This window comes from Paroedura picta, chromosome 8 (genome assembly GCF_049243985.1).
Source record: "Paroedura picta isolate Pp20150507F chromosome 8, Ppicta_v3.0, whole genome shotgun sequence".
Classification (NCBI taxonomy): domain Eukaryota; kingdom Metazoa; phylum Chordata; class Lepidosauria; order Squamata; family Gekkonidae; genus Paroedura; species Paroedura picta.
The window spans coordinates 74,170,997-74,185,762 of record NC_135376.1 but is presented as its reverse complement, the minus strand read 5'-3'; the positions used below and the strand labels follow the sequence as shown (position 1 = coordinate 74,185,762).

General features: G+C 40.3%; 1 protein-coding gene across 9 annotated transcripts in view; it reads left to right on the top strand.

The window, feature by feature from the left end:
* The window catches only part of PCDH15 (protocadherin related 15), an 886,705-nt gene that overhangs the window by 675,933 nt on the left and 196,006 nt on the right, over positions 1-14,766 (top strand). For all 9 annotated transcript variants that reach the window (XM_077350402.1, XM_077350403.1, XM_077350405.1 and 6 more), the window contains 2 exons: positions 2,575-2,654; positions 13,849-13,942. In XM_077350402.1, coding sequence (XP_077206517.1) covers positions 2,575-2,654; positions 13,849-13,942 — 174 coding nt within the window. The remainder of the gene's footprint in view (positions 1-2,574; positions 2,655-13,848; positions 13,943-14,766) is intronic.

Sequence of the window (14,766 nt, the reverse complement as noted above, 5' to 3'; positions counted from 1 at the left end):
GAGAGACTGGTTTAATAGATAAATATTTTGTTCTGCTTCTCTGCTGTAACTTACAAAAGGGATTTCCAAGTCATGACTATAAGGGTTTGTCAATGCTGTTCTTGCTTCAATACTTGGCTTTTTCAGTTGTCTTTAATATTGCAGTGCAAATGTATAGGATGCTTTTAGGTCTGCTGGTCACTTCCACTGACTGGGATCAGCACAGGGATTAAGGATGCCAGAAATGTCTCAGCAAACCAGTTTTTCAGACAAATTTACCTTGTTCAGCTGTGAGCTGATGAGGGATATTTGATGGATTGCACTGAGCAACTGTTACCAAACACTTAAGTTTACAGACACCTGTTGGTATGAAGTCAAAGCCAATGGGGGACCTCATCTTATCCACCCAACCGTTTTAGCAAAATAGATACACAGTCATGTTGCAAAAGGAAGCTCTGCCCTCCGTGCTAGGTGCTGTTGAACTGGCAGGTATTGAACCATTTTGATTTCTGCCTTACAAAAGGCAGTCAAAGAGCTTGTTTGTATTCCCCCTGCCCCAAAATGGATGGAGACAGATGCAGTGCTCTTAATCTCTGCAGTAGGAAGAGCGAAGAGCTTGTTTCTCAATTTTCATTGCAGCTGAAGCAGACTGCTTAGGCTGGAAAGAAGAGAAGGGAAATCAGCTGAGCTTCTGATCATACACAGTTGCATTTCAGCAACTGAAGGAAGCAGAAAAGAGTCCAGTGAAAAATCAACATAATCTGACTTGATCAACTGGGAGTTGGCTCCCTAAAAAACTTTGCTGGGTACGGACCAAAATTTCCTCACCAGGAGATCAAAAGCTAACTCTCATTAGTGGCCAGTAGCCTGTGCACACAAACAGGCTGAGAACAGATGAGTGGTCCATCAGTTAGCTGATTGCCTGGCCACTGATGGTAAACCAGCAGTGAGCTGAACTGGCAGGTGTTCAGGTATCCCTATGAGGAATGTGATCCATTTCTTGGCAGGCAAATATTAAAAGAGGGGTGGTTATCCCCATCATGGTGGTGGCAGGATATGACGAACTTGTTGACTTTTTCATATAAAAGACATTGAATTTCAGCCTCCGTGGCAACTCCAGCCAGCAAGTGACAGCCACAGTTCACATAATTGACCCAGAGTGTTCATGATCCTCCAACACCAAAAAAAAGTTATTTTGCTGCACTTAGGGGCAGAAAAACCTTTTTACTGGCCTATTATCCTTTGCCTTTTAACAGTTTGTTAAAAACAGAAGCTGATAATCTTGTCCAGTAATAGAATATCTAAAGGTGCCATCAAAAGTACTTTAATTGCAGTCTTCACCCAATGCATTTTGGTCCACTTTCCTTTCTCAGAGGTGCTAAAAGGAAAATCTTGATGTTGTGTTATAACCTTATCCATTGCCCATAGCTCTAAATTCACTGTATGGAAAGCCCCTACTTGGACAAGCCTAAGATTATTAGATTGATACCAATGGCTTACCATTTCATCAAACATGTGTTGCATGTTTTCTGACATTTGCAGACTATCTCGCAAAAGCAGTGATTTATAGCCCTCTTCATCAGGAAGAAAAAGTAAGAACAAGATGCAGCTTTAGCTAATAAGAAGCAAACACGAATGGCTGTGTCCATTTCTAACACAGACACACAGATGTGAGCGACAGACAGGTTGCAGTGCCATAGAAAGAAGTCCGCATGACTTGCTCGTTGTCTGGTTCCTGCAACCTGCCTGTCACATTAAGCTGAGCCGGAGACATTCATAGCTTTGTGAAATAATTTGACATCTGTCAATTTAGAAGTTTTAGAAAGGCAGTGCTCAATGGTAGGGCTGAGATAGTCATGTTTGAACCACACTGAAAATGACTGGGAACACAAAGTTAAACATTCCATTTTTTGTTATTCCACTGAGAGAGTCATAAGCACATTTTTAATGCTCCCATTGAAATCAGTAAGGATATTTCAATTTAGCTGGATTGTTCCCTGTGTTTTAAAAGCATACATTGCTTGTTTCCAGGTAGTACATCCCATTTAATTAATTACATTTTCCAGTAAACTATTCATTCTGTTTAGGTATATTATTTTTCAATATGATTTTTTTTAACCCTGCATATTTTAAGAAGCATCCAAAATGAGTGTAAGATTTAAACACTGCTATTGTACTTATTTTAAGATATACGGTTATAAATAATGCCTACTTAGTGAGTTTGAAAATAAGCTGGAGAATTAATCGCTTGCCGAAAGACTCTTTATTGCCTCATGTTCTGTCAGTCATGGTTGATTAAAGCTCAAGCATGCAAATATTCTAATTTCCTGGAATTCCGATAAGCAATTATCATGCTCATTGAGAGCAAATTCTCCATGCAGCCAAAATACAGCCTTTCTCTGGAGGGGTCGAAACATATACTATCAACTGATCTGGAGTCAAAGCTGTCACCTCTTTAATTGTTATGAATGAGCTGATTAGCATTTAAAATGTGCTGTCCATCACAATTGATTTCCCCCCCTCATCCTGAGAATAAAAAGAGAGAGGCTTGTCACAATCTAGATCCTAATGCTGGCTTGTGTTGTTCTTCCAAAGGCAACTGATCGAGAGGGTGACCCTATAACATATATCATCCAGAACGGAGATCCCCAGCAAGTGTTTAACCTTTCTCGGACGTAAGTAGTACAATGCCTGTGACTGTATTTCTGACTTCCAATTGAATATGCAGATTGGGTGCAAATAAGGCAGCTTGTAATCAGAGGGGTTCAGCTGTTTGTAGCTGAGCTTTCAGACACTAATAGGAGCTCTGTGAATGGTACTGAAATTGTACACCCTAGACCATTTATTTATTTTAAATGTTTGACTAGGTAAAACCCACTGAGATGAAAACGTCCATTACAGGAGTGACCTGGGATTAATTAGAAGCCATTAGACTTACCAGCTTTCTGCTTATGACAGTAACATTAAAAAAAACTTACAGTTCCTTGTCCTGAAAATAAAATGTGTTTCCCTTTTCAGTAAAGAGAGACCTTTTAGGGTTATTGTTTGAATTCACCACCAGACATTCCAGGCACTACTAATCAGGAAAGCTTTTAGGCTGCTTAATTAATATAAAGAAAAGTCATAGAACATTTGAAAGCACATGTCCCAGAAATAGCAGAAACCTTCTTTCTTTTAAGAAGTTGTCATTTGCAAAGCTATTACTTGCCTGAATATTAATTACAGTAAAGGGGGAAGGAAGGAGAAGTTGAGAACTTTTCTTTTTAAAGAAATTTGGAAAAGTATGGCAAGGCTTATCATTATGTTCTCATTCCTCAAGAGCAGTTAAGCAAAAAAAAAAAGCCTTTATTTGTCACTGTGAAAACTGCTATGAGAGATTAGATATTATAAACTAAGAATGACAGAGTCATCTATCATGTTTAATTTTCGATACAGATATTGTAGTTCTCCCAGTTCACACAATTATTCTCAACCCACTTTCTGTCTATTCTATTTCTTTGTTTATATAGGAAAGGGAAAGTGTTAGAAACTGAATAGCAAACTCTTACGCAAGCTAGTTCAGGAGTTTCTGAAGAATATGCCCAATCACCCAATGGGATAGATACACCTCTTGGTTGTATTTTGTGTCAGGAAAACCATGCAGAACAGAAAGCTGAAACATCTTCTCCTCTTGTACTATGGTCCATATCCTAATAGGGGCTGTGGAGGAATGGTCCTTCTTCAGCCTGCAGGTCCTGTTCTACCCTGCCCTTCAAGATTTTCTGAACAATGGAAGGGCTTTTCTTACTCTCCTGTAATTCACCACCACCACCTGCTCTCTAGGAATTGCCCGCTGGGAGGATCACTTCCCTCCTGAGACCTTGCGCCTTGTCACCACAAGGAAAGGTTTACTGCAGGGGTAGTCAAACTGCGACCCCCCAGATGTTCATGGACTACAATTCCCATGAGCCCCTGCCAGCGAATGGGAATTGTAGTCCATGGACATCTGGAGGGCCGCAGTTTGACTACCCCTGGTTTACTGCCTCGTAAGCCCCTTGAAGAGTAATTATTTACTAACTAACTGCCTTCTCCCTGACACTCCCTTTAAAATGGAATGTTCAAGATGGTGGAAATTTATGTGGTACAAAGAGACACAACCAGCCTCAAATGTTAAAAAGTATTTATTAAAAAGATAATTTTCACAAGCATACTTTTAGCACAGCACCAGATTTAACAAGGAATTCAAGTGAAATTGGTATGCATTTTTATCTACCCCTCTCTATATACATGCTCTATCAGATGTTAAATATAGAACAGGCTCCTTAGCTTAAACTTTTATAGATCTCTACAAAGTTTCCATTATCTTGTAGCTTCCTTCAGCTGTCCAGGCCAGCACGTAGCCATGACCACCTCCTCCAGACCTCAGTTACGAGTTCTGTCTGATCTGGCAGACTCAGCACAAAACAGAGTTTCCTCCTTGTTTCCAGGAGCTTTCCCATCCCACTAACCCAGTCAGGCCAGGTCAAGGAAGCTTTACCTGAAGTATCCAGAAATTTCTTCCTGAAGTTTTTCTAATCTTAATTCCTCCAAATCTCTTTTTCTTGTTCTTTTTTTGGAGGGGTGTGTGTGTGACTGGCCCATTTATCTGGACCTATTACCATTTCTTAAAACAGAGCTGAGGTGAGGCTGGAAAGCCATTAGACTGTCTCCCTGCTTCCTGACTGTTCTGTGCTCAGAGAGAAAAACTTTACATTTTTGTAAAGGTTTTTTTCAGGTCAGATCTTTACCCTCCCACCCAAATGTATTTCATCACAGAGTCTCTTGACACGTAGAAAACAAATTCCTTGCTCCTGATTTCTCTTGGCATCAAAGTCAGGTTAAGAGAACTTTCACTTATACATTATAAATCAGGCCAAAGAATGTGGACCAAATCCAAGCATACATCCCCTTATGATATATATGATATATGTCCCCATATATATATCTATGAAAGCAACAAGTGTGACCATTATTAATGTTAAATAATAGAGCAGGCATTGAAACAGTAGTCAGCAGCCTGAAATAGTCTTCATCAAGCAGCCCCCTGGTGACCTGGACATTAGAGGAGGAAAGGGTCCTTCATACATGCCAGCCCTCAGCCCCTTAGAGCCTTCGAGGTAGGAATCAGCATGTAGGAAACAGACCCACTGAAGGTCTGTTTGCACAAATGGCTCTATAACAACTTCTCACTTTATTCGAAAGCTGCCCATAGTTTCAGCAGGCTGGTCTGAGTGTGAAAATTGATGTATCAGAATAGCCATAGCGCACCCAGCTCCACAGGGAAATGTCTGCTAGTCATCCATACGATTTCTACTTAACATACAGAGAAAGGAAATCTGTCATTTAGTATGTGCAGTCAGCTGATCTCCTGAACATTTAGTCATGAATTCTGATTGCTAGTCCACCTGTTCCATGCAAACAGGTACTCTTCTTACATTACTTACAGAGCCAAATTAGGAAAGCTGTAAAGAAAGCACACAGTTTCCTCACAGTGGTATAATAAAGATGCCTCTGCATTGACAATTCAAAGCTTCCACATCAGCAGAAGTTAATGATGAAATCACACATGCCTTGTAATTCGTTTTCTCTGGATGCTGCTTGGGTTATTCTTAGTGCCATTAAATTAAAAGTAAAGCCTGCAAACAAAATGCAGAGTAGTCCAGGTTTCCAGCAAAGGTGGAGTGCTTTTGTTTTTAGTTTTGGTTTTTTTTTAATATAGCACTTTTTGATTTGATTTGCTCTATGGTGCCACAACTCTTGTTAATCTATTTGTGGGTTTTTTAATGGAATGGACAGCCAGGGCCAGTTTATCAGTGTAGCACATGTAGCACATGCTACAGGCCCTCCACTTCCAGAGGCCCCACAAGGTGCCCTCCGCCCATGGATCAAGGTCATAGCCTCTCTCCTTCCCCCTTTTCCCTATTTAAGGACACTAAGAGTAACACCCCTTTCCATTGTATGGGGGCCCTCTGACCCAGTCTGGCTGTTCCTGCTGCAATTGTACTCTGCTGGGGCCCCGCAAACCCTTAGACTGGCTCTGGTGCTACAGGCCCGCAAATCCTGAAACCACTCCTGCGGACAGCTTATCTAATGAGGCGCAATAGGGTGTATATGCTGTCAATGGTGGTCAGTCTTTAGTGATGGGATGTCTCAGATTGATGCAAAGCAGTTCTTTAATAGGACTTTCCCATGTACAAGAGGGAGATTTATTGCAGATTTCCTCTTGAGTTTCAGTTCTAACCCATACTGCATTCCACACCAATGTTAAATTCATGCAGGGGGCACTGTAAGTGTCGTAGACCGTATATGCACTGGAGGTTTCATGCCAGGCTGCAGGCTGGAGTTTTAGTCATAGCAGGTTGCCCCACCTCTTCCTGAACCCACATGGGGGAACACTTGGCCTGGGGCACCTCATCCGCCTCCAATTTGTCTTCCTGCATGGGAGCTGGGGCACTGAAGTTCCCAGTGCATAAACGGTCATAGAGAGACAAGGTCTGTTCCATCATTCTTTTTATCCTTCCTAGAGTATGATTCCTCTTGAAAAATATATCATGCCTAAATATATTAAACACAATATAAAAATGTTAGGTCCAAGGGCCTATTCAAATATATGCCACATCAAAAAAAAACAAAAAACAAAAACAAAAACAAACATTTGGCCAAATGTATACTGGGAGTGGGAATTTAATTCCCAGACACACTCATGCCTATTTCAGAACCGTAGGATTTGGGAAGGTGAGTTCTTAAATTCACCCATTGTGCTGTTTTTCTAATCTGAAAAAGTTTTAGGAGTATAACTACTAGTACAGTTAAGTTTTCCCCAAGAGTCAAAAAGCAGAACCCCGGGATGTCAGAAAATGGTACAGTCCTTGTGAACAGGTTGTGATATGAACCAAGTCCACACATGTCTGGAACATAAGTTTCTAGTGGGGAATTCCTAGAACCCATCTGTTGACTGTCCCCAAGAAGGTCACAAGGACTATGTAATATATGAATCAGCTATAACTCATATTGGCCTCAATAGGTGTTAAATCTACAGCTGAAAAAGTAAGTGTTCTCTATATAATGGCTATGTCTACACAATAAAGCTGATTGATAACATTCTATTACGATCACAGAATTTGGTACAGTATTGTGCAGATAGGGGCTGGCATGCTTCTCAATAGTTCCCACTGAGCTCTGTGCAGGGGGGCGGCGAGAGTGAACAGACCATACTTTATATTTTTATTTATTTTTATTTATATACCACCCTGCCCCGAAGGCTCAGGGCGGTTTACAGGGAACAGGAAACAGGTACAGATAACATAAGGAAACACATGCTGATCCCAAGATCACTAGAGGCAAATGGTATTCCCCATCCCAACAGTGTCTCTGAATGTCTTTTGTTTCCCATATTAGACAATGGCTTGTCATTCATCCCTGAGGGGAAAACTAAAGGGTTGCATTTGAAGGAATGGTTATGATGGGAGAGCAAGAAAGGGAAGGTTTCCTTTCCATACGGTTGAACTACATGGTTGCAAAGAGATACCCATGTCAGTCAATTGTAGAAAAATGAAACCAAAGGTTGGTAGCACCTTAAAGGCTAACAATGTTTATTTCAGTATGAGCTTTCATGAGAAACAGTTCACTTCCTCAGAAACAAACCAAAGAACTAACCATGCAGAGCAAAATGCTATCTTTTGCCCATGTGCACTTAGGCAGTACTGTCACAGGACCTAACAACATGGCCTTACAACATGGGCTACATCATTCTGAGCTCACCTATTTGTACGTCATTCAATTTTATATATGCTATCATGTGCCAACAATGCCCTTCTGCTGGCTACATTTGGACAAATGTATCAGTCTTTGTGTAGGAGAATCAATACAAATCAGACACAAGACCAACATACAGAATCCAGTGGGGGAACATTTTAATCTTTCTGGATATATTGTTACTGATTTGGAAGCTACTGTCCTACAAAAAGATTGTTAAAGTGTGTATACAATATTAAAGTACTGAATTAAAATGCATCAAGTAATTAAATACTCATCCTGCTTTAAGCAGAGATTTGGATTTCCTTAGTACAATCTCCAATAGATCTTTAGAACCCACTTGTTAGGAATTTTAATTTTAATTAGGAATTTATCAGACTGTGACCTTATATCAATATGAGTCAATTTTCACTTAAACTATTTATCCTACCTTTGCTAAACTGCTTGATGTCTCTCACCATCCATAATGTGTAACTTTCAATTCTTTTGATTTATGACAGTATATACACCTAACTTTTTGTTGGCAGAATAAATAAAACAGTGAGGTTGCACACCCTGATTAAGAGTAGGTAGAGGTTTATTTAGGAATTGCCATTGCTTGATAGTGCAGAGAAGAGACAGAGATAGGAGGTGACTACATGTCTAACTGAGAGAATCTGTGGCTTCTAGAAGCAGCAGAAAACTGCCCCTAAGAGTAGCAATCTGGAAACAAAGAATTACATTTAACAGGAGAAGAGGTCCTGACCTCACTATCCATCTAACTGTCTTCTTGCTGCCCCCTGCAGAATTTTCTTTTCTTCTTTGTACACCAGAGATTGCCTATTCCAACACCCCGTCTCAAGGTCTAGTGTACAAAGTTCACAAGAGTTATTTTTTTATGTAGACTTTAAAACTTTTCTCTAGGGAGCGGCTTGAGTGCATCTGCTGCAATCATTTCATTTGTAGGACAGTAGTCCAACTCAACAAGCCTATCTTCCTTCATATTTCTTACAAGGGGATGCTTCACATCAATGTGTTTAGTTCTTGAACTGATAGTACAAGCTTGATACACTGTTGATGGTCTACAAAAAGTTGCACTGGTTTGGGTTCCTCTATCCCAAAGTCTTGCATTAGTTGCAGTATCCATTTCAGTTGTGTGGATGGTTCTGCTGAAGATACATATTCAGCTTACCCCACTAGTTGACTTTCTGTATTTAGTATCTTCTGTCTAGACTGCATCCATGTATCCCACCAATCTGGAATTGTCACAAGTCGGTAACTTCAGTTTCAGATTTGCAGTTCCAGTCAGGTACTTTGCAAGATGCTTGACTGCATTCCAGTCTCATTTGCTTTCTGATTCCACCTTTCTGCATAACAAGTAACAGCTGCTAAAATATCTGGACACATCAATGTACTTATGTACAGACGTTTTCAAATCGCATCTCTGTACCACTTTCCATATTCATGGAATCCAGAAATTCTACGATTTTCTGTTTCTGATTGAGAAGACAGTTTCCATCTTCCTTTCATTCTATTTGTATTCCAAGATAGTAGTTGATGTCTCCAAGACCTTTCACTTCTACTTTCTTACAGTCCTTCTTGGCTTCATAACGTAAAATGAGATCATCAATTTAAATCAGAATATAAGTCCATTTGTTGTCTCTATATCTTGAGAATAGGCATGGTTCTACTTTGCCTTGCTCAAATTCTTCCTTGATTAGCAATGAAGTTTCTCATTCCAACATCTCGCAGCCTGTTTTAGTCCACAGATGCTCTTTTTCAGTTTGTACATGAGGTGTTTGTATTGTTCAAATTCTGGTGGCTGTTCAATGTAGATATCTTCCTTCATTTCACCATGAAGAAAAGCAATCTTTATGTCCGAATGCTCCACATACATCTTCCTTGCTATTGCTATGCTTAAGAGCATTCTTATTGAAGTGTGTCCCACCACTGGTGTGAATGTTTCATCGTAGTCATCTTCATACTTCTGAGAATATCCTTTAGCAACTAATCTGGCTTTGTATCTTTGTACTTCCCCTTCTGCTCCATACTTGGTTTTGAAGATAACAGATTCAATCTTTTCTGCAGCTTTTCTCCATTTTTCTGCTTCTTTGGCAGGCATCCTTTCTATGTCTTCCCATGTGAAAGATTGAGGTTTGGTTCTGCCTTTACTAGATAAGAACATTTCTTTGGTGGTATCCCTTTGTTTGATCTGGATGATCATCTTATATTTAGCTCTACAACCCCTTCTGGTTCTTGAGGTTCTGCAGTGGTGTCTTCTACATTGTCTATAGCAGTGGTCCCCAACCCCCGGTCCAGGGACTGGGACCGGTCCGTGGATCAGTCGGTACTGGACCGCGGCTCCTCCTCGTCCTCCTCTCCGGATGCTGCCTCAAGGGCTGCCCCACCACGTTGCTGCCGGCTCACTTTGGTGCTCTCCAGCGGCCACCATGGCTGGGGCTCCCCCTCAGCGTGGCACTGAGCAGCTGCTGCTGGCAGTGCCCCTCAGTGGGCGGCAGGAAGTCAGGGGCGCCGGTGGGAAAGCAAGTGGAGCATGGGCTCAGGTGGCGGCGGCGGCGACGTCCCTCGGCAAAAGACTACCCCCCCCCAGGCCTCAGTAAAATTGTCAAGCATTGACTGGTCCCCGGTGATAAAAAGGTTGGGGACCACTGGTCTATAGTACTCAGAAATACTGTTTCTGGTTGCTGTGCTTCATCTTTCTCCATTGATGTAGATTCACTGATATCTACTTTCTTCATACTTCTTGGGTTTTCTCATCAATGTACACCGCAATGCAGATCTTGACTGTGGCTGTTTGTGGGTCAAGGATTCTATATCCTTGCCATCCTCGTCTATAGCCAACCAAAATGCCTTCTTCTGCACAAAGGTCCATCTTAGCCTGCTTTTCTTTAGGAATATAGGTGTGTGCCTTTGATCCAAACATCTTTAGATGATTCACACTGGGCTTGTGCCCATACCACAGTTCATATGGTGTACTAGTAGCACCTTTGATAGGTAATCTGTTTTGCAGGTAGGTGGCAGTGTTGATCACTTCTTCCCAATACTTTTCAAGTAGCTCTGCTTCAAAGAGCATGCATTTGCACATTTCAGTGAAAGAGTAATTCTTCTTTTCTGCCACACTATTCTGCTCTGGAGTATATGGGAGAGTAAGATGATCTTCTATTCCTTGTTCAGCCAAACATTTGTTCATTTCATGACCCAAATAATTGCTAGTGACTTCCCTTCTTTTAATCTTTTGCTGACAAGTGCTACATATTCTTTAAATCTTTCCAGCACCTTTCTCTTTAATCAGGTAAGTTACACTGAATTTTGAATAATCATATATCTTCTTCCACTAGGGATTGCTGCCTTCATTGGACCACAAACCTCACTGTGTATGAGTTCTAGAGGGTGCCGTGTCTTGCTTGTGCTATGCTGGCTGTTAAAGCTGGGTCTTGTCCATTTCACTTCCACACATCTGTCTTCAGCAACCCATTTTCTTATATGCATGCCTTTAGTTAAATTCTGGCTGTCAAGCTGGCTAATTGAATAATTGTCTCTGTGACCCAACCACCTGTGCTACGGTAAAGAACAGTCCTTGTGACTGCCTTGCCTTGGGAAGTTTGCTCTCTGCGTGCATGTATCAAGAGCATACAAATCCCCATGCATTTTGTCTCTAGCAGTCTGCTCTTCTCCTAGTTTTATATAACACTTTCATTAAAAGATACAGTCCTGCCTTTTCTTGTAAGAGCTCTCATAGATATAAGATTATTTTCAAGACAAGGTATGTAGCATTCTGTGACTATGATCTTTTGATTTTTTTCCACTAGACCGCATGCATTTTATGAGCACATCACTGACCCCTTCAGCCATCACAAAACATCCATCAGCAACATTCAAAGATTATTTCCTTCCTTCATCTAACTTTTCAAAAAGACTCTTATCACTTCACATATGTGAAGTTGTGCCACTATCAATTAACCAATAATTAACTTTGGAACCATTTTGTGATAATAGAAGGCATTTTTGTAAGCTTCCTTCATTTGGCTTTTTCTCTGTCTTTGGGTCTCTTTGTTTAAGAACAGCATCCCTCTGTTTAAAAGCATTACACCGGTTTTTATATGACCTTTCTTTCCACAGAGGTAACAAATTACTACTTTGTTTTCACATCCAGAGCCAATTGCAGCTCATTAAACTGCAATTGTTTTTCAAACATTCTGTTCTTATTCACTTCCTCAGGTGAGTTTAAAACTTCAGTGAGGGACAGACTGGCTTTAGATTCAGTCTGAGAGATCACATTCACATATGATTTTGGCAAACTTAATAACAGTATCACAATTAAATCCTGATCAGGAAGATCTTTTCCAAAACTGCAAAACTGTTGAGTTATTGCATTAAATGAGTTATTGCATTAATCAAATTAAATTAGATTAGTGTCTTCTTTCATCCTCATGCTAAATAGCATCTTTAACCATTGATTTTGACTTTTTAATGACATATTAATGTAAAACCTTTCAAGTTCTTCTCAAACAGCTGTAACTGTGGACTTGTCTAACACTCTTGAAACAGAGATGTTAAGCCCTTTATGATCAAGTCTCTGGCTTTTTGATCCTGGGTGTCCCATGTCTTTTGGTCATCTTGGTCAACATCTCTTGGCTGAGGATTCTGGAGTGCATTGTATATTCCAACTTCAAGCAGACTCGTCTTTATTCATTTCTTCTAGATGAGGTAATTGCTTTCTGTAAGCCTATCTATCAAGTGGCCATGCTGTGCACCACAGATGTTGGCCATCTTTGATCCTTTGTTCTCGCCTGCTTGTGCCAAGAGCCTCCGGCAATTCTCCTACCTTAAACAGTGATGTGCTTGATCTGGGCAACCATAACGTTGCTGGCAGAGTAAATAAGGCAGTGAGGTTGCACACCCTAATTGAGAGTAGGTATTTATTTAGGAATTGCCATACTTGATAGTGCAGAGGAGAGACAGAAATAGGAGCTGACTACATGGCTTAACTGAGAGAGAGAGAGAGAGAGAGAGAGAGAGAGAGAGAGAGAGAATCAATCAATCAATCAATCAATCAATCAATCAATGGCTTCCAAGAAGAAGCCGGAAATTACCCCTAAGAGTAGAAATCACACTTAACAGGAGAGACCTCACTAACAGTCTTCTTGCTACCCCCTGCAGGGTCTTCTTCTCTTTTTTGCACACCAGACCTTGTCTGTTCCAACACCTTTCTATCTCAGCTCCTCTTTTCCTCCCTCACATGTACACATGAAAGATTCATGACAGAATTCATACCAAGCTTCAGCTTCTCTCTCCCTTCTCTCCTGGTAGTTCCCACAAGAAAAATCCCCAATATGATTTTTCCTTCATATATCTTAAAATGTGAGCTCTGACTAAAAAAAAAAAAAAACCTGTATAAAACAAATTAGATGGGTCTTTGAGTAGCTATTAGGATACTATATGCATAAAAGGCAGTTTTAAGTATGAATCTTTACTTTTTCCCCATAATTATTTTCCTAATTTATGGGAACCATTGAAACCACTCCATTTGGGGGGCTGCATTCAGTGATCTCATGTGGTTCAAGGCAGCTTCACCACCTGCTCAAGTGAAAGACAGAATTTTAAATGCACATTACAAATATATTTGCAGGCATTGACACATTACAAACTAACTGGAAGATTAAGATTTAAACATACTGCGCTCATATTCCATTGTAGGGAAAATATATGTGGCCTTGATCCAGAAAGCTTCATACAGAAGAGAGAAGTACCCTTTATCATGCTAACCTAAAAGAGCACAAAAATGGTAACAGGGTGTGGTAATGTAAAAAGTATCAGGCACAGAGAGGGTAGTGTAAATGGGCAAATATGGTTATAATATTTTCTGTGGTGCGTAAAGTATTATCTTTTCTAAATGATCCACATATGAAAACAGCTATGAAGCATTAGAAATGGATGATAACTTTTTAACAAACATTTGCCCCATTGAAAAAGACCAAAAAAGACATGTGTTAAAGGAGACATATTCATTTCTACATATAACGAGAAGTGTCATAAATACCCTTGTTGATGTTTAGTAGCTATGTTTTGGTGTAATATCTATTTTTTTATTGCTAGATCGGGACTGCTAGCCTTAGGAAAGCCTTTAGACAGAGAAAGCACTGATCGCTACATTTTGATTGTTACAGCCTCGGATGGCCGACCAGAGGGGGTAAGTTTCTTATGAAAACATAGTGATGTCTGTGTGTGTGTGTGTGTGTGTGTGTGTGTGTGGAGTGGAGAGTTGAGGCCAAAATAATAGGGAGCTAAGAGCAGTGCAACCATCTCCCATTTGACGTGAGTATTTCGTTAATACTTCTATAACTTACATCAATTCCCCTAGATGTCAGAAAAGTTTTGTTCAGACGGCTCCACTCGGCTACTTTGGAAGCACAGCACATTTGCTCCAAGTGAAATGATTTGTGTCATAGTCCCTGACCTCTCATTGTTCTATTATGGGCAGAGCACACACGGCACAGCATGAATGGTTTCCCATGGGGTGCATCTTATGACCGTTCCAACCCATTGTGATCAGCTCCTTCCTTGGTATCTCACGCATTTTGTTTGAGAGTTCTCACTCTCACAAACCATATCCGGAGATGCTTCTTTGCTCTGGGGAATCTTGTTGTGTTATTTTGTTTGCTGAATCTCTTTTGAGAATCTTCATATGACAAAACATGAAGTTTATTCGATTAAAAAAAAAGAAAACCACGCACCAGGGAAATCATTTTTGAAAACGTTTGATGACAGATCACAAGGAAAATTAAATGAAAGATTTCCTTCTCCTTGCATGAAAAACACATAGATTGGGTTAGTTCCTGGAATTGTAGGAGATTTCATTTTGTTGGGACAGTATGTTTACTGTCACCATCCATATAAAATACTCTGGTAGGGATAAGGAAGATAGTTTTCCCTCACATTTTCTAGTAATCTTTCATTTATTGCCTAATATTATGCTTCCCATAACAGTTGTTAGCTTGTAGATGAATGAGAAAT